The sequence below is a fragment of the Amblyomma maculatum genome, chromosome 10, assembly GCF_055883805.1.
Source record: "Amblyomma maculatum isolate TAMU_Amacu chromosome 10, ASM5588380v1, whole genome shotgun sequence".
Taxonomy (NCBI): domain Eukaryota; kingdom Metazoa; phylum Arthropoda; class Arachnida; order Ixodida; family Ixodidae; genus Amblyomma; species Amblyomma maculatum.
Window position 1 is genome coordinate 24,449,532 of NC_139353.1, and position 27,895 is coordinate 24,477,426.

Here is a 27,895-nt window from a genome sequence, read left to right on the forward strand (position 1 = left end):
GGTAGCGTGTAGCGTGGGTTCTAGGTGGCATGCCAGTAGCGCGAATCATCAGCCTCAAATCATCATTATCACCAGAAAGCAGTATGGCGGCTTCCTTTCCAATGGACTGTCAATCGAGCGAGTAGGTCAGCTTGTTACAGTACACACGACGAGAATGACATTATGGTTTCGGCGGAGAATACGGGAAGCAGCTGTTTCAGTGCCATACTCTGGACCTTCATGTTGGCGCTCACTTATGTGGGTAGCCTGTACATCTGGAGGACAAAGGATCACAGGTAAGAGATGCCGTTCTCGCGCCGAGGTTTGCTCGAGAACTGCGATGTTGCTAGTTGATCTTTGATGAAGCATAACAAATTTTACAATCTTTTTAAAGCCGCACACATCCTAATTCATTACAATGCGTGAATGTCCGAGGCCGGGCAGCTGGGTTGAGGGCTATGAAGACGCTTAAGAAAGCAAACGACACGACCCGGCGACTTTGAAAAGAAGGTCAGCAGACGCCAAGGAAGTGTGTGGTTACGTAGCGGTGAACTTTTATCTCGCGGCTGCCACCTCACCGGTCGGCCAGTGCGATGTGGCGTTCCCTTTGCCTTCTCTCTTGCTTTGAAGTGCGTAGCACGAGTGTAAGGCTGATATTTATCCATCACCGTGTGCAGGGATCACCCAGCCACCATCAAGAAAAGGTTCATCAGCGTGTTCGCCATTATATGCATATCGCCTCTCTTCGTTGTCTTTGGCGCGGACCTTGGCCACTTCAAGAAGGTGCGTAGTCTTTGTGAGTTGTGAGCTGTGAAGTTGTAATGCCTATGCCCGCCATAACATTTTAATCGCGGCGTTTGTGTTCACTTTGCGCATTGACAGAATGCCAGCGTACCAGCTGTGATGGGTCTTCGCCTGGCAGGACTGTTACAAGCCATTGTTCTACCGCTAGCTCTCACGATGGTAAGCTTTTCTCTGCATAACACGCCCAGCTGTAAAGTCGCGCAGGTGCATTCGCTGCAGAAATGGTCCACGCCATGCAAATAATTTTTTGTTTTGTACTGACATACAGCTTGTTGGTACTGACATACAGCTTCTCGTTTACAACTCAAAATTTTTTCTTTTCATTTCGATATTAATATGCTCTGAAATATTCGCTCTCTTTTTGGCAACCTTTAAGTGTATGCCAAGACAAAACCTTTTCCTGTTGTTTCCCAACTAGCCATAACCAGTGCCAGCCACTGTTACCTTGTCCAGGCAAATTTCTGATGGCACATTCAGGTGACCACCTTGGTCGTCCAGCTTGAAGTGCGGAGATCAGATGTCAGCTCTGGAACTCAAAAGGAACAGCAAGCTGACCAGGTTGCCCGTCTTTTTTCTTGGGGATAGCCTATGCACAAAATAACAAGGGCACAAGAGCACAGTGCTCTGTCATCTAGTGTGTGTCCTTTGGTCATTGTTTTGTAAGGTGAACATGCAGGCTGCTTATCTCGTCACTTTTGAATAACTCTTCACCACTACAACGAGATTGTGGAGTATTGCATCACTGGCACTGCATCTGTGCTGAGATTCGTAGACAGTACTGACATGTTATCACACTTGACCACTCGTACCTGATTTGAGATTCAGGTGCTCCACTGTTCTACTAGGCAGAGGCACAGGTTCAGAATGAACAATTTTAACATGATCAGGTGGCCCAATTTCACCATTTGAATGTTATTGTGCATTGCTGAGTAAGGCTTGCCAGAAGCCAAATCTGCTATGATATTAAATCTCAATCTTTCCTCCCAGCTCTGCGACTTGCAGCTGCAAAGGGAATGGCTGTTCATTGATCACAAAGCGTAGCTTACATGTCGTGATGTTTGTTGCCTTGTACTGATAAGACAGTTTTGCACTGATTCCTTATGGTTGCATGATGTAAAACCTCAAAAGTGACAGTAGAGGGAAGCAGCAAGTATGGTTAAACTATTAGGCTTCCATACCATGATTAGCATATGTCAATCTTAAAAGTAAAAGGTCATAGATAAGGCATAAAGTTAGGTAAATGCGAAACGTATATAACAGCATCCCTGGCATTTCAACTGGTCTGCTCCATTGAACCAAATAAGCATACGGCACTCCAATACTTCTCCCTTCTTAAATCTGGCCCTGGTATTTGAGAGCAATTTGAGGTATTTGCACTCTGCATGTTTACTTGCTCAGTGGAACAAACATTCTCATCCTATCTCAGCCTGGTGAATTAGCCACATTGACTTGACTGCCTTGCTCTCATTGGAAAACACTCATTTTATTTAATATTTTGAGACATATAGGAACACACATGGCATATATCACTCAGTGGTTGCGAATTGCGACTGTAACTCCACCTAGTCTTTTTAAGGGTCCTTGACAGTAGCTTTGTGTTATGTTGAGCTCAAGATCTCTCTGGCTGCACGTTCTGCTCCTGGTAGGATGCTAGCATACCACGTCTGCTCTGTAATGTGTAAATCACAGAACTGTAGTTCATTTTTTTTATGTTTACTTTTGTTACCAGTGGCTGCCTGCAAATTGAGAGGGAAAAAAAAAATTAACTTTGGAGGATGTTGCTGATGTGCTTTATTGGTCTCTTTTTTTCTTCACATAGAGTAAAATGCATTTCTTTTATTGTAAACAGCATGTCTGAAAGCAGAGAGTTGTCAGTGCTAATAAATCTGCGTTGAGATAATCCTGTAATGTCCTATACATCACATGCAATGCGAAGTAGAAAGATGTCAATTATTTTTATTCCTGCCCACAGAACTGCATAAATTGCTGATGTGGTTGCGCAAATGGTCTTTTTTCTAGTATATTTTTGAAATAAAAGTTTGAACTGCTGGCTGACAGAGATGGGGGTCTATTGAACAAGAAATTCTTGTGAAAGCTACCTTTAACGACGATACAGCTTATAAGTTTCATGGTCGGAATGCTGCACGGAAGGGACTGACAACTGACCAAAGTTAGTCAGTTTTTACGTCAGTAAAACATTGCTTCTTTGTTGTTGTATGGGTGGTGTTCATCGTTTTAAGTGTTCTTCATATTGTATTATAGATTAAGCTATTTGCACTGGGTCCTTTGAAAGTAGGCAATGCACCCTTTGCAACACCATTGAAGTGCTTTGAGTTTTTGTCACCAGATGGCAACACCGTGTTTTGAATTTCTTGTGGAAGTGGTAATTGCATTCCATTAAAACTTGTTTCATTGAGGCATACATTACTGTGCCTTAAAAGCTTTAGGGGTGGAAGATCGGACGGATGCTGCTCTCTTATAAATCTCTTTAAAGAGTGTCTGGTAGAAAATACTTGCATTATTAGGTTTCACTACATCACTTTGGCCAGCACATAGTTGCCATTTTGTACATAATGGTTTCCAGCATCAGGATATATAAAAACAGGTGTCACTGATTGAAAAATTCTTGGTAAAATTCTTCTTTAGCGTTTCTACAAAACCTTTGCAGAATCAAGTGCTTCTTCAGGCAGCATGCTTCTCGTGAAAAAAATTCCATGCTTATATTTCTCTTGTCGGTCCATTTAACACGTGCGTGATTGAGTGGTTTTAAATTTTGCTATTGATTCGCTTGTGTGCGTTTGCATATTTTGTGTGCTGTTTAATTATACTTAGACATTCAGAAATCATCAAAATGAGCCAAGTTTGATGATGCTCTGATTGATTTCTGAATAAATTTTCCATAATTTTTAACAGGCTTCATCCCTTTCTCTCTCTATTTTTTAAATACTTTCTGTCCACAATGCAGGTGCTCTTTGCGGGACCCCTGGTACTGCACTATTTTGATGGCGTCTGGAGCCTTTACATGGGCAAGTAGCCTCTTGCTGTTTTAACCGTTTCAATTTTTGTGAGGTGCTCGAATCAGAGGTAACGTGAGGTGGTTCTAATTTACGCCTATATTACTCGAAATTCAGAACCGCGCTACTGGTACTTGAACCTGAAGAACCTCATCTGGCTCAGGAACCATGTTGTGGTGAGTGCAGCGTGCCATCTGTGAAGCCCACGCATTGGGGGCACATGCCGACTCACTGTTTTCGTTCTCATCTAGGCACCATTTTCAGAAGAGTTCACATTTCGTGCCTGCATGCTTCCCATTCTGGTGCCTTGCTTGGGCCACCGAGCTGCTGTTGTCATCTGTCCACTGTTCTTTGGCGTTGGTGAGTATTTTGGGATTTGAGTAACTTCAGCCATTTTCAGCTCGAACTTTTGGTCGATAGAAGTGACAGTTATACTAGCTTGTGCGAATTCATGATACACATGCAGTCAGGTGTCAATAATTTGAACTTGACCCCGCCGTGGCAGTGCAGGCGGCCGCTTTTCGATGAAGGTAGAAAGCAAGGCGCTTGTGTGCTGTGCGATGTCAGTTCACGTTAAAGAACCCCAGGTGGTCGAAATGTCCAGAGCCCTCTGCTACGCAGTCTCCCATAGCCTAAGTCGCTTTGGGACGTAAACCCCACAAACCAAACCAAATAATAATTTGAACTTTAACAGGAATAAGAATTTTTTTAATTATGCAAATTTTAAATTAGTGGGGGTCTGTTTAAAATGCTTTGTGTTGACAGCACCAAAATCATTAGCTTTAATACGCAGTAAAACCTCGAAAATTCTAACCGGGTTAATTTGAAATCCCGGATATTCTAAGAATTTCTGGGGTCCTGTACTTTGACGTAAATTTGGCCTCGATGTGGTGACCTGCATCAGTGCTGTTAATTCGATGATTTGAGTTTCCACAGGGAAGTGCTCGATCCTAATTTCGCGGCAAACCAATGAAGGGATGCCCCCTCAAAGCCACAAAATGATTCCTATGCTTGATATGCCAAAAACACTGCAGTGTGGCTAGTTGATTGCCAAAAGCATGCACCTGTGAGGGAGATTTGCTACACTGCGATGCATCCGTGGCTACCAGTGTCAAAGTAACATGCTCTCTTTGCTTCGTAAAGGCGTGCTTTTTCTGGAGGCAGCGGCATATACATTGGTCGCTCCTCTCTGGCGTGGCCACATTCAACACAGTATAGTGGAGGTTCTGGCTAGGAAGCACCTCTCGCACATCCCGCGACGCGAACACTCTTGCTTCATGCCTGCAGCGGGTTGACTGCACACAATGTCAACCTGCACAGTTTCTTTCAATGGTAAGCTATCGTGAGAGGGTTAGGTTAGGTTACCACAATGTCAGTTATTTTAGGTACTGTACCGTCTTCTGGAAAACAACCATCCGAAATTTGGCCAATCCATTTGTGGGATTGGAAGTAGCTTTAAATGAGCAGCGGGTATGCATGCCCTATGGCGATTCCTTCTTCCGGAAGGACACTTGCATCAAAGAGTTGGTTTGTATGCTCATTGGCTGCATTATAGGAAATTCAAATTGAGCTCTGTTCGCCCAGCTCGTTTGTGCTTGCAGGCACTCCCTCGGACGAGCAGTAGGTAATGCAAGAGCAAATTCTGTAATAATTTCAGGGGTGTGCACTTGCTGTGGAATCTGAAACTACGCAGCCGTGTAGACTTGCCACAAGCCGTTTGGGCCAAACCACCCTGCGCTCCACCCTGCTGCAAAGCAGGCTGGAATGCTGTTTCGCTTTCAATCCCCGCAGGCATCTTAACGTGTTTATAATTTATTGCATTTAAGTTGCTGGCACATTGCGAGGCCAGCCTGTGAGAACCAATTTCGAACCAAGTCGTGAAAATGTGCAGCATCTTCTCGGAGCGAAATGTTTTTGCCTCGACTCAATTTTTTGTCTTTTTGGTTAATTTGAAAATCTGGTAAACTGATTTTTTGCAGGTTTTACAGTATTGGGTGTTGCACTTTAGAAGAGAGACACCAAATATTTTTTACCTTTATTTGGTATTGCACTTTAGAAGAGAGACACCAAATATTTCTTACTTTAGTTCTGCTGAACATTAGATGAAATGTGGTGCATTAGTCTGGGTCTCATCCTTTACTTGCTGCCGTGGTTGATTTGCTGAGTACTCCATTACGTCTATATGTTTAAGGCTTTCTATTCTTGTTATGGGGATAGTCAGGCATTGCATATTTCTCCATGTGGTACTGCTTACATGCTGTCTCTACTGTTCTATTTGCAACTGCATTTTGCAACCTTTACAGTGCGGTTTCTTTTTATTCCAGCACATTTCCATCATCTCATCGAGAGGCTGAGAAGGACAAACAATGTAAAACTGGCTATCATGCAGTCAGGTGAGTGTGTGATGTCCCGGTTATAGGGCTCTTTTCAGGGTGGAGAGCAGGAATCACACACGAAATAGGGCCAGTAACAGATTTAATCAGAGCTGGATGCCCCCGCTCAGAGGCTGCGTCTGGACACCACTGTGGTGATCCGGTGCTTGAGGTGGGAAATGATGACCATAGCTGCAGGCAGTGCTTATGATGACGGTTTACACGGCCGAACTTAATATATGCGCTGGCAGGACTAGCGAGCCGTCTTCGTATTTTCAGGGAGTCATCCCTCAGGGGACGAGGCCGGGTCGACCTCCTCTAGCGCATCTCGTTCCTCTCTGCCCAGCCCTCCTTCTGCGGCTTTCTTTGTCACCTTGGATCCTTCCTTCCCGTTCTCAGAACCCTCACCATCCTCGCAACAGCATCTGTGTAGCCGTCATTAGCACATCATCCCCGCATTCCAGCGAGTCGTTCGGCGACCCTTCTTCGCGTCCAGATTTTGGACAAAAGGCAACACGAGTAGGCAAATTGTGGAGAGGTTGATGGCTCCCGGCTCACCTCGCAACTTGGATCTCAAGTTCCGGCACAGGCAGTTAGCCATTACAAGTGGAAGCTTTGCCACTTGCGTGTACATACTTGGTATTTTTAAGGCAAAAGCCTTAAGTATCTTATGTTTCAAAGTCAACTTGTGAGGCACGGAAAATAGGTTTGAAAACGAAAAAAAAAAAAGTTTAATCGTGTCCGTGCCAGGATTTGAACGACCATCTTTCCATGCCCCAGCTGCGCACACTAACCACTACTACATACTGACTTCCTGAAAACGAATCCATAATTTTCTCTGTCTAGTGCAAGCATGCTGTTTCACTTGTTCTGTTAATGCGAAAGTCCTGAATTTCTATGGTCGCATTTTGGAGTACAGGAAAACGGAAGACGTTGGGAAAGGGAAACAAGAGCGCCAGAGGAGGGTTCTGAGAAAGGGCTATGGAGAACTTCGGAGCGTTGAGGGAAATGCCAGCGGCAGTGCCAGAGGGCATTGAGGCAAAGGGCAACAGAAGCACTGGTTGAGGGAAGGGAAATGTCAATGTCGGCTTCAGTAGAATGTTCTGGAAATGGCCGCAGCACTGCTTGTAGCTGGCTCTCCCACCTTGTGTATGTCGCCACGTGGGCTCAGAGCTTCACTCTATATTGCTATGGGTAACAACGCACCAGGCCTTAATTGTGGGTTTTGCAAGTGGAAAAGGGCTAGAGCAGCTCAAAATGCTCTTCGGCGTATCTGCCCTCAGGAAGTGGCTGTGGAAGATATGCGCTGGGGTGATTGAAGTGTGTACTGGGAGAGCTGGATGTTAGTGTGTCAATAAAAAATGCAAAGAGTTTAACAGAACTTCCAAAACAAAACGTCCAATTCGGCTTTTGCCTTCACAGTCTTAAAAAGTTTTAAGCATCCTCATAGCTGTTCTTTTTTTTTGTGTATATTTGTGTGTTGGGTGGCTTTTGTTTCTCCCACAAGATGAAGCAAACAGCTTTTTCAACATTGGACAACTTTGCGTCAAGAACACGAGAAAGGTGTTATGTTTGCCAATAATGCTTTCATCCATTTGAAGGCAGGTGCACCATGACATTATTCCAGTGGCTTTAGACTTGTGTCAAAGTGTGTGAATTGTGTTTGCAGCTAGGCTTCACACAGGAGATTGTAGCAACCATACATATTGTGCAGCTGAGTTGAACTTTGTGGATGTTTGCTGAGTTAGCGGCTTCACCGTGGCCGTGGCCTGTACTGAGACAGTCACATTGTTTTTTTAATAGTCCCTATTACATGTCAGGCTCTTGTAACTAAAGCAGTGTGGGCTTTTAACTGCCTATTTCCTGTTGGTAGCATGATCTTTATCTACTCTGTACAGGATGTTGCTGCTTTTCATCTTCGTCTGTCCTGCTTGCTTTTCTTTTCTTCTTTTTTTTTTTCAGTGTTTCAGTTTGCTTACACAACTGTCTTTGGTGCCTACTCCGTCTACTTGTTCCTGAGGACAGGTATGTGCTTATTTTAACGGAAAAGGGGGTCACGGAGAGATATTGTCTTTGTAGTGTGGAATGGTATATTTGATACCTAAGCAAATGAATGGAAGGTGGCTCAGCATTGACTCTGGATCTAGCCATGTTACTTCCTCAGATTTAGATATGGCAGCCTTCCTTGTATATTGAGTGTCCAGACTTTACCTTGATTTTGCTTGCTAGATGAGCAAAGAACAGAAACAACCAGCATGGGCTTATTGCCATATGGAGATAAGCCTGTTTAAGTAAGTTTGCGATAATTCTTGAAGGCTTGACAAATCTCATTGGGTGTTTATTGCAGTTTTGCTGTTCAAATATCTCTTACCTGGACTTAAGTTCTTCTGTTGATTTCCTATCTTTTTATTGGTTCATTCATCCGGGCCATTTTATGTGAAAAGATGGAAATCACAAATTCAGTGCAAAATTGTGACTTGTTTTTTCTTGTGTAGAGTTATTTGTAACATAGAACACAAAGAGCTTGTACGGAGAGTTGAAGGGGATGGTAACCGTGTAGTGTTAAGATTTAACAAAATGGTCAGCTTGGGAGCAGAGTGACTTGTTGGGCGAGTTGGTTGAACATTATGTTAAAACAGCGCTAGAACACAGATAGAAAGAGACAAACACACATTATGCTGAACTGACAACTGAATTTTTATTCATGAATTATATCTTTCTATACACAGAAGCTGATAGAAAGTTGACAACCACTTCCATCGCATGTCATAATACGTCATCCTCTCGTCACCGTTTTTACGGTCACTGAAAACAGTGACCTTGGAAAAGAGCGCACAGCAAAAAAGTGCAGAGTCCCCTGGAAGGCAGCTGTAGATGTGCAAAGAAAGCGGAACGCAGCGGTCAAAGTGGACAACAGCAAAATGTTTGAGTGGAATAGGGTGCAGCACTGGGCAGTTCGAAACATTGAGCAACTGTGCTACGATAGCTGCTGCTGTGTAGGAAGCTGTGTGTCCAATCGTAGTGAGGGCTCTACTTTGCTCAGTCGTGTGCATCTGGAGTGCTGTAGTTTAAGTAACACGGCTCTATCTCTTGTTTCCGCATTTTTTAAAGTTGGGGTGGGGTACTCTTGGCTGTGCTTGGCCCAAATAGTTTGTGAGATTGCACTTGAGACTGCATTATAATCGTATGTCTTAACATTCTCCTAATGTCTTAATCCTGTCTCATATCATATTTTCGCGATGGGATACTAAATCAGTAATTTTTTTAATCTTTCTGTCCTACCTATTAATGTCCGTAACACTAGCATTCCAAAGAAATTAGAATAAATGTGGCTCCTAACTCGTGAATCAAAATGGTTTAATATGGGATTTCATGCAGAATTGCTTATAAACAGAGGGGCTTTATTTATACTAAGTTATTTATGGAGTTATAGCTGTAGCTATCGAAAGACACGACACCTATCTCCGCTGGGGTGTATGCAATACAATGTCAATCCGTTTTTTGCTATTGATGCTGACCGCGGATAATCTATTGCCACATTTCAGTAGATGAAAGGGGTGCAGACTGTATATGATCCAGCATTAAACAGAAGACAACCTATACGGTCTCTTTCAAGTACTTCCGAAAATGTGCAGTTTGATTTCTTCGACAAATTGAATGGGAGGATACTCAATCTTCCAGGTGAAATTTTCTAATATTATCACACCCATAGTTGTATCTAGTCATTGCTCACCTACAAGGCAGAAGCTTAGAGACTAAAATGAAAAAGCTTGAAATCTCGGGACAGGCACAAGGTAGTGATATTCTAGCTGAAACGAAAGAGTAGACAGATAGGACATGTAACATTGTTTGGCAATAGTAGATTCTGAGGGAAGGCAAATGTAGGGGGTGGGAGATTCAGGCAAGCAGATAAGATTAGGAAGTTGTAGGGAATAGTGTGGACGCAGCTGGTGCAGGGCACAGTGAACTGGGGTTGGTGGGAGCTGCCTTTGTCCAGCAGTGGACGCAGCTGAGTTGGTAGTAGGATAGGATAGAATAGTAGAATAGGAAATACGTTAATTTCTCTAGGAAGGTCTTGTGCTAGTAGCAGAAGAGGTCCATCTTCCTTCTTGAGTTGGTGGTAATCATGACAAGGATACTGGCTTCGACGCAGGCCATTTTGTCGCACCCTTTGTGGCCCACGCCTTCTGCAACCACATGGGATTCCCAGATGTGGCGGAGGTGTTTAGCTACAAGCAGCCACGACTGACGCTGCTCCTGCTGGCATTCTTGATGGGACTGCTGGGCTGGGCATCACTCCTGGAGCCCATGACCCAGCCACACCTCTACGCAAACGAACTCTACTCCCAACCTTTATGACGCGCGCTTGCTGTGTAACACTAGCACCAGCAGGTGTTCTCGTGAGGTGTCCCGTTGAAGGTCTCTCTATCTCTCTCTTCAGTTTTTTGCGCTCGTGAACTGTCATTTCAGCCGCTAACCTGTTGGCCTAGAAAAATTGTCTGCAGCCAAATTGGGCTAATTGCTCTCTCATACTACATGTGCAATTGCAGACTAGGAAAGGCATGTTTCAGAGGCAACAGATGCAGTTGACAGGAAATGCTGAGCGGCATCGTGTACAACTTCTTGCAAACCGTGCCTCATGAAGGTGTACATCTTTGTAGAAAAAGTTGAGATGAATTACGTTGTTGAAATTGACGACTTACATTGCAGTGTCACGTTTCACTGTTGAGGAGCGAAGGTTTTGTCCCAAGCGCAAGGGTATGCTTTTATGTTACAGGAGCGTGCTTTGACACGCTCTTTAGGTGCATACCTTCTCGGGTGTTGCCGTTGCAGGAAAGCGATGAATTATCGTGCAGTTCTGTGCGATACTGTGTGTGCTCTTGCTATGATGCTGCAGCACCTCATCTGTTACCCTCCATGCAGCATCTATAGAGTGCATAGTACCCCTGCACTACAATGCTCCACCTCTGTTGTGTCTTCATGGTTTTCACCCCGCTACTTCCCTTTCCCAACCCCCCATGTTATCCACCCTTGTGAGAGGGAAGGAAGGTTGCTGCTGAGTCCACCCTCTGCCTTCACCTTCATTCTAAGTATTTTCTCCTGCTCTTATGTGCCGCTTCCTCGCAGACATCACCAATGCATTAACATTTTGTTAACTCTCGTCTCTGTAAATGTCGGCGCAGCACTGGGAGTTGTTCTGCCAAACTGCGCGTTGCAAGGCCAATATTCAGCCAATAAGTTGGGCATTAACCGCATGTTCATTATTTATCTTACAAGTGGGCTCTGTTCATTGCATCTGTTGGCCTGTGAACATCTGCCTTGAACCTGGCAAGCGGGTAAGGCTGCATGACTTCCGTGGGGAATGGTGCATGGTTGTTCTCATTGGTTCATTAAGGGAGACCTAATGGCTCATGACATTATTGCTGATGTGTTGGCTCGGTACCTGCAAGTATCATAGACGATGTAGGATGAGTGTTGTTGAGTACATGACCCTGGTTGTGGAAAAGCTCATATTTCACAGACAAGCTGCAGAATGTTTTCATTGTTGCACCTTGCACTTTTGATAACTGTGATCATTTTAAGAATGGAGTAGCAGGGATCTGCACTTGTTTTTACTGCTTACAAACAACTAAGTAGCGTGCAGCATAAGCACATCTAAGCATGCCTTATTGGCACTAAGGAAACATTAAGTGTCCCAAGTTGTGTGTTAAAAGGTGTGTAGATCTGCCCGATACACTCTAGTATCTTTCAGCAGTTTCTTGGGAGGGGAAGGTAAACACCTTACACCTTTGAAAATACTTATCCATAAGTACTGTTTTCAAAAATCAAAGCTGTTAAAGTGTAGGGATACACAAATATTGTATTCTTCTGAAAGAATTTTCTCACCGGAGTCGCATGCTCACTAAAAGTAAACTTGTGAGTGCCCAAGTTTTCTATTTAAGTCATTGTTATTTATGTTTCATTGGCCTGAATGAAATGTAGAAAGTCACATGTAGTACCAATGCAAAAACATCACTTGGCATTTTGCTTCTGCATTACGTCGCTGTTCGCTCACATTGTGTGCGCATTGGTGTCGTGTGTGGTGATTGTGGACTGTGTGTAATAACTTATACTTTGTGTAGTGTTGACTGTTCAATATATGCTCTGTTGTTGTTCACAGCGATTGCTTGAAAAGTACCTCACTTTGTGATCAGATTTTGAGCACTGGAATTTGTAGCAGTGTTAAGTGTGCTAAATCTATACCTGTAAAAACTAAATTGCTACAATGTTCAGATGTGCTTCACAATTCATGAAGGTACTGAACATGAGTATCATTTGCAGAAGTTTGAGGTTATTGATGACATGCTTGATGGAGCTGTTGTGCTTGTCTGTTAAAAAAATACTGCCAGAAACATCATCTTTATTTTTTTCGTGGAATGAAGCTCACCTTTATAAAGAAAGAGATTATAAAGAAAGAGAAACATGCATTATGATCAAGGCGCTCAAATCATATGCCTATGGTCACGAAGTTCAATCTATAGTTTAGATACTCAGGTGTTTTCTTGTATATTAATTACTCTGGGGTGCCATCATCATTGGGACACAGTCACATTAATATTTGCAGTGTAAAATTGATAATTAAACAAGGTCAGTGATTTCAAAATTACTCTGAAGTACAGCATGTGCAAAGAATGAAACAACTCATCAGCTATATTTGCAGTTAAACATTAGCATATATTATGTCTAGACATGTTTCTGCATATTCTTCGTAATGGTCCAGCTTAGGTGCTGGCTTCACCACCAACACAGGCACTAATTAAAACCATTAGTTCACATTGTTGTAACAACATGACATGAAGTGAGCTGTTACCACATTTCTCTGTTACTTTAGTTTTTAACTGATCAACCTGATAAGCAGTGTACTGTTATCCAAAGAACTATTTTTCACAGAGTACCAAGGGCTCCAGACTATATGCCACAATTTTTTGTCAGTTGCTTGCTGAGAATTTTATAAGCATACAGATCACAATGTACAAAAGGTGCCAACAGTCTGTGAAGTCAAGCGAAGGACTGGGAAATGTTTCCGACCTTTTTTTCTCTTGCTGTTGAGTAATCGGTGTAGGTGGGAGATAATTTGGCAGAGTAGCTGAATAAACAATACGCTGCTGGTGGTAGCGAAACCACTGCACTCGACTTGCGGAACCCGCATGTTCAGCACCCGCCGGTGGCATGTCTTTCTTCCGCTGTCTCAAATTTCTCCTCTGTGACGGGTACACATTTTCTACACAAAAGAAATTGATGGAAACATCTCCCTCTGCTTTCGTTAGCCTCAAAGACTGTCAGTGACTGTCTATCATATGTCCCAACAAGCCTCCCATCTTCCCTATTGATGTCTGCTCATTGGTTCATATCGAACATCGTACCTTTGCCAAACCTACGACATATTCAGCAGATGAAATGTGCGCGCGCGTAATCTGTTGTAATTCGGGGTGCTGCTGGTAGGTGGCGCCACCGTTCTGCCGCGCGCGTATTTTGGCTTGTTGGAGGGTTGTGACGCGTGATTTATAGCTAGAGATTACGCACGCATACAGCTGTTTTTGCGGACGATGCCTGCACATCTAATTGCGAAAGATGTTAAGAGCGTTGGCCCGTTTAGTGTGTAACTGAGTGCACTTTCGCAATATTTTGTTGACGTCATTGGCGCAAGAGCCTTATTGGTTTTGCTTCCAGAGTACCGAAATTTCTAGTTTGTGTGGTGCGATGTTCAGCTTCTCATACTACATGATGTGACGGTAGTGTACGGCTGATGGTTTACCGGAGCTTCTAGCGGACTGATTTGTTGGGTGCAGGATGTGACTGAAAAATATTTAATACGTTCCGCGCCTGTACATATATTTTTATACATTAAAGAGATGTTATGTGCCTATATGTGCTTCACTTCTTTCGTGTTTAGCAGCAGCCGTGTATCATTTTACTGCTGTCTGGGAGGACTGCGCATACAGAGTGAAAGAGAGAGAGAGAGAAAAACACTTTATTTAAGAGCGCAAATTAAGCACTCAACATATCCTTCGCCTGGTTTACCAAGGCAAGCTGGTCTTCCATCTGTGCCGATGACAGCCAGGCACTCCAGGAGGGAGGTGAAGGGAAGGGGATGTAGTGACTGGAGTGGGCGGCTGGACAGGAGTAGAGGCAGTGTTCTAGATTGGCATACAGCGCAGGACAGTTGGAACAGGAAGGGTCTGAACGAAGACGGAAATGGAATTGTCGGGAAGGTGTAATAAGAGTGTTCGTTTGAATCCTACGAAGTATATGTGCTTGAGCAACGTTGAGATGCCGATGGGGGCGGGGTACGTGCCTAAATGACGTTTTTAGTTGGCGGTAGTGTTCCTTAATTGTGAGTTTATAGGCCAACGCATCGTCCCACGGCTTGATCAAGGGATCACAGGCGCCCGGATGTGAATATCGCGGGCTAGCTGATGAGCCAGCTCATTTCCTGTGATCCCTGCATGGCCAGGGACCCACCGTATTGTGACTGACGATGGAGCCAACGAGCGTAAGGCGTGGTGTAATGCTGTTTCTAGGTCCGAAGGAATTAGCCGACGCTGCAGCAACCGAATAGCCGCCATTGAGTCAGTGTAAATGGTGTACGAAGAAGTGCGAGGAAATTCAGAGAAGGACATGATGGCATGTATGATAGGTAAAATCTCTAGAGTAGCGATGAGGGGAGGATTGCTGTATGGGCCGCATGTATGAAGGGAAGGGTCCGCCTCCAAAAGGGTGAAGATTACATATGCCGCAGAACCTATGTCCAATATGGTGGCGTCTGTATATGCTACTGTCTGTGTTGATAAGGGAGGACTGTGGTGAGCTGCCTGAGCTTCCCTGCGACCATTATTCACACAAGGGGCCATATGACGGGGTAGAGGGGCGAAGCGCATGTTGGAGGGAAGGGGTGCAGATGATTCTTCGATAGGCAGGTTGATAGGAGACAGATTTGCTTTCTCTAGGAGCCAGCGACCCTGCAAAGTGCCAGACAGTCGAGCCAGCTGCCTGTCTCTGTGGAGAACGAGTAATGTGGGGAGAGGATGAAAAAGGCCTGTGTCGTAGAGCCTCTTGTTTTAAGTGTGTACAAGGAGGTTAAGGGATGCTTTATATAGGCTGTTGAGCGCTGATGAAGCTTTTATAGTTTGCTGTTGTGTGAGTTCAAAATAAGGAAGAGCGTATAAAATTTTGCTTAGTGCTAGTGCGTGTACTGACTGGCTTGTTTTTCTTGCAATCCTGCTTGGCGTTTAACAACACGCCTGACCAGGTGAGTAACGGAGCGGCACGTGCTAATCGCTGAATTGACACTTAATTGATTGGACCTTTCATGAATATTAATGCCTAGAATTCTGCATGAAGAAACCTGTGGGATAGGATGGTTGGCTAAATGAAGAGATATGTGATGATTGACGGATCTCTGATAGCGGGTACGCGATAAGAGGAGGAGCTCGGACTTTTTTGGTGCCGGCTGGAGCCCAGCAGAATTCAGAAACTGGGATATAATATCGAGGCCTTGTTGAAATGTTGCCTCGACCTCCCCTGGGGAGCCTTGTGTGCACCACAGCGTAAGGTCGTCAGCATAAAATATGTGAGACAAGTTTGGAATTTTTTGAAGTTGGCGTGAAAGTGGGGCCATACCAAGATTAAAGAGGGTGGGGGAAAGAACAGCGCCTTGAGGGGTGCCACGGGTGAGAGCAAAGGGAAGGGAATTCTCGCCTGCTATGCGGAAACATGCAGTGCGATCTTTGAGGAAGTTGCGTATGTATGAGTAGAGAGTGGACCCACACTCAGTTTCTTGAACACAGCGAAGTATATGATCGATACAGAGTGCGTTTGTGAACAGTCGCGATAAACACGACACGCAAAATTTTATTGCACTATCGTGCTACGGGAGTACAATGAACGCGCCCCCTGTGTGCCTTCATGTTCCTTAATACTCGCTCCGCATTTGTTCGCAACAGTTCTTAGAAGCAGGTGTGTGGAACACTTGTGTGTGCGCTATGAGCAGCTCCATGTCTTTCAACAAAGAAGCTAGGAGACTTCTTGAACCAATCACAGGAATGCGTTAAGCTTGTTCCTCAGCGCCGCGGCGTCTGCTCGCAGCGTATGCATATATGATTGCAAATAATACACTGCTGTCTATAAGCCAAACCCATAAAAGAGCATTCGAAAGTTTTTGAGCATAAACTCTTCGCACTACTACTTCTGTTAAGTTGCGCATTTGACGTTCAGCCGAGAGATCCGTAGTGGAGGTCTACGGAAATTTCGACCGCGTGACTAGGCGGGGTTTAACAACTGCTTCGCCAGCGCTTGGTTGCTCAGTCTTGTCATGGTGAGGTGCATGCTGGTACGGACAACGTTACTTGACCTAGCTTCAGTTTAAAAAATATGGAGCACCGCACAACGAGTGGGGTTGTAGTCGAACCAGGTTTCAGCGCACCGGCGCGTTTTCTGACGGCCTCAGGCGTTTCAGCGGCGCGCGCGCGAGTTCAAAGCGCTGACTTGACGCCGTAGTACCTAGCGGTTCCGGAAATGTAAATTAGTATTCCTATTGTCTTGAGATTTTTTTTTTTTTTCCAAAGTTTACTGAGCTGAGAAAACAGATTTCATTCATGCGGACGGCATGGTGTGCAAAGTTTCCACTGCATCTAATATAACGGTAGCGAGAAGAATAGGAAACGAATCATTTTATTATCCCTGCCTCGAGTTCATTTTGAAAGCGTGCGCGTATCCGCGTTTAAGAGGAGGTCTTTTCATGCTTGAAGGTCCCTAGCTCTTAGTGGTACCATGTATAGTCAGTTGATGGATGAATAAATCGCGCGCTCGAAGCCCCGGTACGTGCGGACCGGGCCCGTTTATTTCCGAAAATTCTGAAGAAAATGCAGTGCGTGGTGTGAAGAACTTAGCGCGACAACTTGAGAAAAATAAGACGTGCACAGCGCGCTCATCTACATCTGCCCACACTTATTCCATCCCTCTCCAAGTCGCCGCGCGCTTTCTGTTTGCAACAGTATGCAACGCCAACTTGCCTGGCAGCATCTGTACTCCTAGAGCAGAATGCAGCCCACATGTGCAGGTATGTACGTGTTTCTTATCCGCACATGTATGTTTTCTGCATTTATGTACGGCTGTCGCCTGCCTCTAGAAAAACAAGCTCGGGGGCCCGAGACTGCAAAAAGAAAGCAGCGTGTATTGCTTGAGTGGTCAAAGTCACGAGAGATTTACAAGGGTGCCATCCGTTCGCTTCTTAAATACAGCACTTGGTGCTCAAGTCTTTCAAGGGACTGGTGTACTGGCGGCGTGCGATATCCTGGAGCAAAATTGGTTGGAGAAAGCAACTGAATCGGGAAAGATTTTTGGAAGCCTATTCTGGTTAACTGTAGACAAACTCCGCGACTGCTCACTTGATAGTCCCAATCGGATGTGAAGCGCACTGTGAGATATTTTGACATTTTCATGGTAAATATCTCACTGTGCGCTTATAGGGGGTATTCACGTGACGTCACAGCTGACGTCAGTATGCAGTCGACGCCATATTTGCGTCCTGTTCTGACTAGTACTAGTACGAGGCAGCGGTTAGCTTAGCTGTTCGCGCGCGTCCGTTTGCTCTGCCACTCTGCCTCATGCCAGCACCGTTAGTCGGTATTATGAGTGACAGTTTGATTTATCGGCAAAGTGTGCGCGATGCGGACAGAGACCTGTACGAAACAAAACTTTGGTATCAACCCGTGTGCAGTCGATATGCGCAACTGCACGGTAAGCGTCGGCCTGTGCCCACGCATAGATACGTGCGACATTCATGAATTCCTTCTCCTACGGACGAGCTTCGTCACAAGAAACCGATCGCAATCCTACTGACCACTCGAAAAATGCAACTTTGTTACAAGCGGCTGGGTTAAGAGCCGTGGTTGAAGCAGACGAACTCGCTCTTTGTGCAATTACGTGCGTGCCGTCCAACGTTTGTATACCAGCTAAACCGCTGAGTGTTTGTAGCTGATATTCTGCATAGAAATGGCGTTTGGTAGTCGGTATCTTTTATACAAAAATTTGTTTCGTGTACTTGCCTCAATCGATCAGAAGAAGTCGGATGTTTGCATCGTCTGTGGCGGTAGGGAAGCAAAAGAAACCGCTGCCACAGGCCACAGCGATGACACCGGTGGCGCTACCTCGTTGCATTGCGGGTTCGAAATAACTTTTTGCAAGAAAACTCTTGAAATACAGCGCAATTTTTTCCAAGCTGAACTTGATTTGTTATTAGAGATAAATAAGTTTGTAAAGTTCTTCAAACCTTCTGCAAAACAACTCTGCCCGCCTACGTTCCTTCGCCGAATCTGCATGCGGTCTGCTTTGATTAGCAGCCGACACAGACGATGCGAACATCCGACTTCTTCTGATGGAATGAGGCAAGTACGACAAACACAAAGTTTAGCGAGCCCTCTATGAAGATTTTATTGCAGCAAAACACGACGAGGAGGTGTTGGCGGCGCGCTGCATGCATTCGCATGACTGGAAGCGATACCGCGCTGCTTTTTTACCGGGAATGTGTCTTCCGAGTGCGTGAAGGACAGTCGTGCACGGATAGTGACAAGAGCTGGCTGCTAAGGCACATCCGGAAGATTCCAGTCCAGCCCATTTTGACATACATTTCTCATATTCCATGATACTTGTGCGGTTGAGCCGTGCCAGCCATACGTGACGTCGCATCTCGGTGAGGTATCTCGTTCGAGTGGAGTTGCTCGTGTGTACTTCCGGAACCTTAAAATGCCGAGGTCGTTTGCGCAGCTCTTCAGCTTCCGTTGTTTACACTGTGCACGCGCATATTACAGTCTACGATAGCTCAGTAAACAACATATAGCTGCGGATGCCACTGCTTGTAGAACCGCACGACAGCACTTGATACGTACGTTCGCCCTGTTCGTTCCGTGGACACAAAAATGGCCGACTGTGCCTCAATTACCCACAATGCAGCGCGTCAGTGAATACCCCCTATTGTGCGCACTGTGAAGAGCATAGAAAAGCCGCTTATTGTGCTTTCTCCCTTTATACAGCTATGTTAATTTGTGTACTTAAATTTTTGTGATGGTACATCAATACACACTTTTGCCAGTACTGCATACGTAACACTTTCTCAGATTGCATTCATGCATGTTTTGCATCGCGCTGTATTGCACGACTGGCAGTTCCTCATGTGCTATTATGAAAATTGCCAAGTGTGGCGGGGCAAACGCTGTTGAATTGCAAAGGCTGCACTCTAAGCTTTTGAACATATAGAAAACTTGTTTTATTTAAAACGTGTGCACACAACCGGCTTCTCAACCAGCCGCCTAACGTTTGATTGTTCGCACAAATTGCACAAAGTATACCAGAAACGTATACTGTCTTCCCTGCTGGAGAAAACCGATCAAACATCCCGCGGGCTTTGCTGCGCTACACCTTAAGAATTGTTGCTTACAAGGTTTGCATTAGTTCCTTACCGTTTTATGACTACCAACGTCGCAGCTACTGGAAAATAAAATTTAACGTTATTGCTTCAGACAAATGAATAGCTCGGAAGTGCTGCCCTTCACCCATCAAGCCTGCCGCTCCAAGGCGTCAGGAGCCTGTTTCGACCGCCGCGCCACCTACTGCGGAAAGCGGCCCGGCGCCGCCCAAGATGTACAGCGGAAGCCGAGTGTTGTACCTGAAGCTGGTTTAGTTTCTAGTAACGTGGGGTACGAGTGCGTTACTACTTCGGCGCAGGCTGACGTGTAGCCATGCTTAACAGAGCTTACGCTCGCATAACTAGGTTTAACCATGATAAAACACTGAAGTTTTTTAGAACAGCCTTTTGCGTGACTTTACGCTGATTGTCACATCAGCACGTAAGATTCAAAAGAGGCCGCAGTGCCAATTTTTCTGCAGCTAGCTGCCGTGGTAAGAATCTCGGAGAATGACCGCAGGTTTATATGTCTCCTCTATACAGCTTACATTTTTTGAAGTCTATTCCTGCTGTCCCATCGGATACAGGTCAATAAAAAAGCGGCATCCATCAAGCTATCAAATGGCCCCCTCCAACCAATAGCTGCCGAGCTATACATCGCGGCCGACCGCCACCTACGAGTAGCGCTTGGAACGTGGTTTCATCGAGTGAGTCCTTGCTGGCGAATAGTTCCTAAATGCTTCGTGAGCTCCAGCAGAAATACAAACCTTTACTCAATTCGATCAATATTCGTTTGCTCATCAGAGTACAACAGATAAAACGACGAATTGTGATGGTGAATTTGAGTACTGTCGAGTTTTCACGAAACCGCTTCGAATTGTTCTGCGCTTCACTCCATCAGCGGTGTCATCTCCATGGCTACAGTGTACTAGAATACTTGTACACTGTATCCATGGCATCCGCCGTGCCCTACGAGGTGACACCGACGGACGGACGCGACAACCGGAGGCGGCCATATTGGTAAAAGTCCGTGAGACCGTGAGCGTGGAAGAATACGTTTCTCTATTTTTTTTTTTCCCCCGTGTGTGCCGCGACGTCGCACATTTCAAGCGATGTCATTGGTCGGAGGGGGGTCCTTTGAGGGCTGGATGCCGCTCTTTGCTTGAACTATACCGACTACCGCTTCAACGCTTTTCGGAAAGCAGCTTCGTGCACTGCATGGGGATCACCTTCGGCAAACATTGAAGATCAGTGGTGCTCGCAGAAGACTTGCTTGCGCAGCCGAATATGACACACATCGACATGTGACGCCGCGCTGAAACAGACACGAGCGGTAGAGTGCGATAAGGGAGTACTTGTTACTCTCTTATTACCCTAAGCAATGCACGGATTGTAGAGTATGCGTCTGTGCCAAGCCACCACCGTCCTTACTCTGCTCCGGACGGCCTACTTAATTAGTGCCTGAAGATGTGTCCCCTCGCCAGCGAAAAGTATATGGGCTACTGCGTCGTCGATATGGCGAAAGCCTTTTTTTACAGCTGCGTCGTGTAGCGCGCATGCAGTGCAGTTTCGACAAAGAAAAGTTCGGAGCGCACACTAAAGCCTGGAATGCACTTGCGCTCACGTTCAGCTTTCCGTATAATCGCTATCGCTTATCTCTCTTCCTATCCTGTTCCAAAGCGTACATTAACTGCGGTGAAACCGAAACTCTCGAACCCTCGAAGAGGAGGTAAATTAGGGTCCCCACACACGGCGCTCATGCTCGCTTTCCCACGGAACCAGAACAAAGTTATACGCCGACGACAAGTTACGGCCGAAAAAGCTGACGTTTGTTATGCTTGTGCCACTTATTGGGCCTCGAGCGGTGGCGACCGAGTGGGAAAAACCCAGTGACGCCCGGAGGCGCCGTCGGCCGGGATTTCTCCTGGGCTCCGTGCAACCCACCGAAGAGAGACAATTGGCGTATAAATCTGCCACCGTGCGTATTACCCTTTGCAAGCATTTGTTTGCGGTCATTTCTGCTTTCCGAAAGCGCGTGCATGCGTCTTAAAAAGAACGATAGAAAATAGCGCCGATTCTTTTGGAATGCTTACATTTTCCTGAGATGTACACAGAAGCGCGCACGGACTAAGTTCAGTATAGAGGCTTCGCTGGGTGTCTTGGAAGAGTTCACAAGGGAAACTCCTGTCTCACTTCCTCCCAGTGCAGGCAGCAGCGTGATGCGGTGCTTTCACTCTGAAGCTCGGCGGCGGAGCTTTTTGGTGTGCACGCGGTTTTTGTGAGCGGAAGATGAAAGTACAGACTGGCCATCGATTTTACTTGGAATTCGAGGAGCGCTGCGGTTGCTCCCGACCACCTGACTTAGGTCAACTATACTGCTCTAAACTCCAGGTAGGTGGGAGAGAAAAGGACAGGAATATTTCCTTCGCGAAACAAGCTAGGTTTATGGGAAGAGTTTCTTTTCGCAGGGCTTATACATGGGTGTGTCAATACCCTCGAATATATGTAGCGGACAGTGAAGCACCATGTCTCAGAGACATCCAAACTGTAGCCGCATAGTCTCATACCTGATTGGACTTCCGAGGAATTACCTAGAGATGTCCTTGATTTTACATCATGACAGGTTATCATGTGGATATCCTGTTTGGCCTTTATAGCGGCAACTATGTGTAATTTATTATTTCTTGCAATCTTACACATGCAAGAAGCTACCCACGTTTTCAAACTTCCCTTGACTGGACTTTGATGCTTACATTTAATTGAAAATTAAAAAAAAACTAAAATCTTATTTTAACTTTTTATCTTAAAACATATTTTAAAAGAAGGTAATTAGACCGTTAGAAATGGGATTTTGGGAGACTGGGGCAAAGACTTGGAGTTTGTAGCTCGCGGTACCAGAAAACAGAATGCAACCAAAAAGTATCGGTTTCATATTGTTCTTTATATGGGAGCGGCTGTACAATCTTGAGTCATAAGTAACATCTAGATATATACCATATATACTTGCTGCTAACGTTAAGTCGACGACTGAGCGAAAAGCTCTTTGTATAAATGTATAATTTCTCCGTAATTGCAGCAGTGCACATTATTTGCAGACATACACGACCAGAGATGCTGGCCGCAGAAATTTGTACGACTAGCAGTCGCTGGGGAGAACTGAAGTACCCTGACGACTATACACTGATTGCGCCGACCAGTAAACTATTAATTTATGGTTAGATCATACGGTCACTGCATGAAAGCCTTATAGACAAGCTATATACTAATATAGTATACCAGAATACCGAATATTCTAGTGCACTATAATCAAAGTTAAGTGCGGACAAATAAGTGGATTCAGATAAATGTATTTTCTTCCAAGATACGTATGGGTCAGTATCGCTGGAGAACGCCCAAACTTGTGCACATTCCGAGCAGCGATCAGAAACTAATTGCGTCATAGTATTTATGGCATGCCTTGTCGAACAAGAAGTGATTGGATGATGATCGGACGGTGGCATTTTCCCATTTTGCCTGGAACAGTGCTGTAGTGTTGCAGGGGCGGCGTATCGTTCCTGGAGCATCTTTAGTATGCATTCGAGGAGTACGAGGCTGACGCGCAGATCGTCCAGTAACATGTACAGCGAAGCATTCATGGTATATATGAAACTGCAGCGCGAACACGGATATGGCCCCTGTATCCTGTAGACCCGCACCCCTTTCGCGTGGACAACTTTCGTGACTTCGGATGCATGTATAGCTCCTGTGGTGAGGAGAAATGCACAATGTGTTGCAGTGGAGGGGATTTGGTCGCGACGTCAAACGTGAAATGCCGAGGCCTCCCATGCTGGCAGTGAAACCATGCCCCTGTCCATGGCGGCGCGTCGGATGCTGTCGCAATCCTGGCAGGCACAAAACGGCCACGGAGGAGCTGAATACGTCCGGGGCAACGGACACGAGGTGGGGGGAACGATCAGGCCAGCGGTGAGATTGAAAGCGCCATACAGAGGTACGTGAGCAAGACAAGGGCGAGGAGGAAGGGTGTTGGAGTCGATAACTAGACATCTCGATCAAGGCTAGCCCCCAGAAATGACTTCGGAACGGACATCATCTTCTACTCTTCTGCCTCCTCTTGCACAGGAAAGTGGCCACTCCTGTGCAGTGAGAGAACGAGAAATGGGCGGGAGGTATAGAGGGAGGAGGCCGCGGCTTCGAGAGCTGCACGACAGCATATGCGTGGAAAAAGGCGCCGCGCAGAATTACCGCGGATGATATCACCGCAGGACGACCACGAGATTGGGAGGACCGGGCGCGACTTGACGTGGCAATAAGGCCGATGCAGAGCGGCACTTTGTGAAAAAAAAGAGACCGGTGCCGTCAAGGGCGAGGAGGAGGCTATGTCCAGGACCGGTGTTAGGCACGACAGCGGCGGATGCGAGATGCCAAACGTTCTCAGCGAACGCAGGATGAACGCGTGTCAGTCTCGTGTGCATTTTAGAGGGCTGCGCGGTGATAGTTGTGTGGCATCGTGCGCCTGTCGCCTGGACACGAAATGAATGCAGGCTGATTTTCTAAAATTCCTCGCAACGCGTCTTCGCGCGTCGCCGGAGATATGTGTCCCTGCAATATAGACGAGATAGATAGGAATTTTAAAATTTTTTTTTATTTATTTCTCCTCACAGCAGCGGTGATATTGTGCATATGCTTTCCCATCATCGCAGGCAGCTCTGTTCCTTAGAACTTGTTGGCAAGCTGGACAGCGATGAATGTCTAGAGTGTGAGCTAACTGTACTGCTCCCATGCCAATTCCTCAAGGTCATCATGCTCCGAAAATTTGACCTTGAACTCTCGCGTTGTGCAGCAAACATCGCCGTCTTTATCATCTTGCCCAGAGAGCACTATACTGTCGCCGCAGACGCCTCGTGTAAAAATGCTACACACTTTGGCGCTGTGCAGCAAATATCGGCACCTTCATCAAGTTCCAACTGGAACACACTCTGGCGCTGTGCTGTGTTTCTTCTGTGCCGCTCCTCCGTTTAACATAGAGAAATGCGCCATACACATACGCCACCTGGGCGAGTGCGGGCGAGGTCCGCGAGTAAAGCGTCGGATGAATAACTAAATAGAATAAATAAATCCCAATACGTGACCACAGCAGTGCCAGATAGGCAGCTCAGACTACCAAACAACTAGAAGCCAGGCTAGCCCGTCGCCGAGAAGCTTACAAAAGTGCGGAAACGAGTCAAGCCAAGATATAGAAGCGGCAGCAGCCGGCTGAAGGATAGTTGAACTTCTACAATTTTTGGAAAGTATGAATCCACACCAACTAGCCCAGTTTTCTGCTCTTACTATAGACTACCTATAGGACAAATTTGACCATTCGGTATGCGAACCACTGCAGCCTAAGATACAACGTATTCGATCACATCCGAGGCGGAACTCGCCACCCAACACGCTCATTGGTCTCTGGGTTGGAAGAATGTTGTACATACGTAGTGTTACCAGTTACAATAAAAAGAACTGTTCAACCCCACTCAGGTGGTGCAGAACGTCATGAGTAGCTGACAATATACCTATATAGCGCCCATGTGCGACTCCTAAACCTGCTGGAAACTGAATGGTCGAAGGAGACATCCCGATATTGAACCGGAGTTTCAAGGCTGGGAAAGGAGTCCGCCACGGTCAACTCTCCCACTTTTCTTTATATCGGACACGGAGATGTGAAGGGACATACGGAGCCGGCGGCGGTCGTCATGTCCTGCCAGGCACCCGGCCGTGCGGCGATAGCCGTGACAGCCAAGTCACGATTGCTCTGCTCGCTAGGGTCTCTGCACCGTGTCGGCATGCCGGCGGCACAGCATGAGCGGCGAATATAAACATAACCGAAACCACGCGTGTCTTGGTGCGTTCCCGCTAGCAGCGCCCCCTGGCTTTGTCCAATTGGTATGGCCGCGGTTCCCCCGCAGACAGTGTATGCGCTTTGTATCATTAGAAGCCACCGTGACAACTGAGTGGCTATGTCGCCCGACTGCTGAGCTCAAGGTCGCAGGTTCGATCGTGGTCCCGGCGGCTGCATTTGAGAGAGGCGATACGGAAAAGTACCCGTTTATGAAGACTTTGTTGTGTGTTCAAGAGAGCTAGGTGTCGGTCAAATTAGAGCCGACGCGGATCCTGCACCTGGTGGCAGCTGGCTTCTCCCCCCATAATCCGTCGTCATATGCCGCTTGAACGCAGGGACCGCATCTTGAATGCAGGGACCCTACTACTCAGTACTACTAATTTGTGCTGCTAAATAGCAAATAATTATGGATGACCCCGCCACGGTGGCTCAATTGTTAAGGCGCTTGACCTGTGATCAGAAGGACGTAGCTAGGTTCGATCCCGACGGAGGCGGTCACTTTTCAATGAAGGCGAAATGCAAGAAGTTCGTCTATTGTGCGGTCTCAGTGCACGCTAAAGAACCTCAGGAGGTCGAATTTTCTGGAGCAGCTACGGCGCCATAGCTTGGCAGCGGCGGGGGAGTTCGGGCAAAAAATCACACGGTTTCAACGCTGCTGAACCGAGTGTGGAGCGCAGGCTTTGGCTGCAGGCGACCGAACGTTGCATCGAACACAACAAGCGTTCCGTTGAACGCATCAATATTCACCGGTCTTTTAGGTGATGGTGGTAAAGCCGTTTATTGCATCTAAATATGGAGGACACTTAAGCTCCATCTTTCAAGGTATAACGCGATAGCGTAGGCTACCATCCCACATACAAAGCCCCGCTTTAACCAAGCCGTATGAATGTGCCTTAGTGGCCTATATGGGTAAAGTGAATGCCAGGGTCCTGGCAGGCTTATTCTGACATACCGTCCCATGTGAAACGAGGCTGGCAGCTCCCGCCACGGTGCCATGGTGCCACGCCGACGTCTTAAAAAACCTACAGTAGTGTAGCTTTCGCTACAAAACGCAACTTGCCTATAATACTTCGCCAAGCGATGATGAGTTCGGAAGTAACTCGTGCGTGCAACGAAGCGCGCACGTCTCTTGTCTTAAGAAAGCTTTTGTTTATGCCTTTTGCCTGGGGAGCAGTTCTGCACTTATCCAGCGTATTCCTTAGATTGAATTACCATGGCTCAGCGCCGTTTCGGCTTCCTTCTCTTCGCTATAGTTGGCAGCAACAGAGCGGTTACGGCGGGAGACTGCAGTAACTGATTAACATAATGAAACCAAGAAGGCACGAAGTGCTCGTCTGCACATAGCTTCCGGACATACTGCTGTATTGTGCACGCAAGGAGGAGGATGACGCCATAGACGACGCGGAGCAGCATTTCCAGATGACGTCCCTTTTTAATGTATACTCTCTGCTTTCTCCAATCACCGAGAAATTGGAAAATTGGCAGAAACGCAAGTCACGCAGTCAATTGAATAAGAAAATCCGATCTATTTCTTTATTGTTGTCTTTTTTTTCAGTTTCGCTGAGTGCGCTATTAAGTTAACTTCCTTTGTTCTGCTCGACAAAACAGACGTTCTTTTGGGCTAATGGGTTACGTTTTCGGAAACGGCCGATTAGTTTTCTACAGCAGTATTACACGTTGCGGGCACGAAGAAAACTTCTGAAGCAAATTTCTGCGGCGCGCCGGAAGGTTATGCCATTCCCATTAACATGCGCATCACTGTTTCTTAGAATATCTCATAGTTGTCCTACAATTAAATGGTGTCGCAGAAGGCTGTACATGCGCTACCTTCCCGAGAGAGCCGACAACAAGTGACCACAGAAAGTGCATGCTCAGTGAGCATGGCCGGCTGCTATTAGCATCCATATAGTGCCGCTCATTCTCACCAGTTGTCGGTGGTAGCGTTTTGCAAAGTGTTTACACCACGCGACTGCACGTTCCCTTTAACAGTGGATCGTACTGTACATGTGCTATCTCATTAAAAATGGACAGTCACCGAAGGTCAAATTCTTGGGTTCACTTTGCAGATTTTGTTAAATTGCTAACGTTTCATATGCATGATCTCCACCGCGGTGCAGGATAGGAAACGCATTTAATAATAATCTATACCTTCCTCATTTTAGTATGTCATGGACTACTCATGGTTCGAGTCTGCATGTGATCCATCGGCTAATCGGGCCGTTTGAAACTCCATGTCTTGTCCGCCAAGGCCGTAATCCTACCTCATAAAAAAAAAAAAAGAAAAAAAGCTACACGTCCAGTTCTAGGCTCCAATGGCACGCATACCTGTATCACACTTCGATAGACAGCACATTCTCTTTGGTCACAAATGTGGCATGACTCTGCCACTGACAAGCAGGTATAGTCA

The 27,895-nt window shown here is 46.1% G+C and overlaps 1 protein-coding gene and 1 pseudogene across 1 annotated transcript; one reads left to right on the top strand and one right to left on the bottom strand.

Moving 5' to 3' along the window:
- Window positions 1-69: 69 nt before the first annotated feature.
- Window positions 70-14,075, top strand: Sras (Ras converting CAAX endopeptidase Sras). The gene is made up of 9 exons (XM_084582259.1): window positions 70-275; window positions 657-762; window positions 862-942; window positions 3,749-3,809; window positions 3,915-3,973; window positions 4,049-4,157; window positions 6,122-6,190; window positions 8,132-8,194; window positions 10,323-14,075. The coding sequence occupies exons 1-9, from the start codon at window positions 163-165 to the stop codon at window positions 10,526-10,528; spliced, it is 867 nt and encodes a 288-aa protein (XP_084438385.1). The 5' UTR covers window positions 70-162; the 3' UTR covers window positions 10,529-14,075.
- A 122-nt stretch (window positions 14,076-14,197) lies between these two features.
- LOC146175894 (uncharacterized) lies at window positions 14,198-25,434 on the bottom strand (annotated as a pseudogene).
- Between the last annotated feature and the right edge of the window lie 2,461 nt (window positions 25,435-27,895).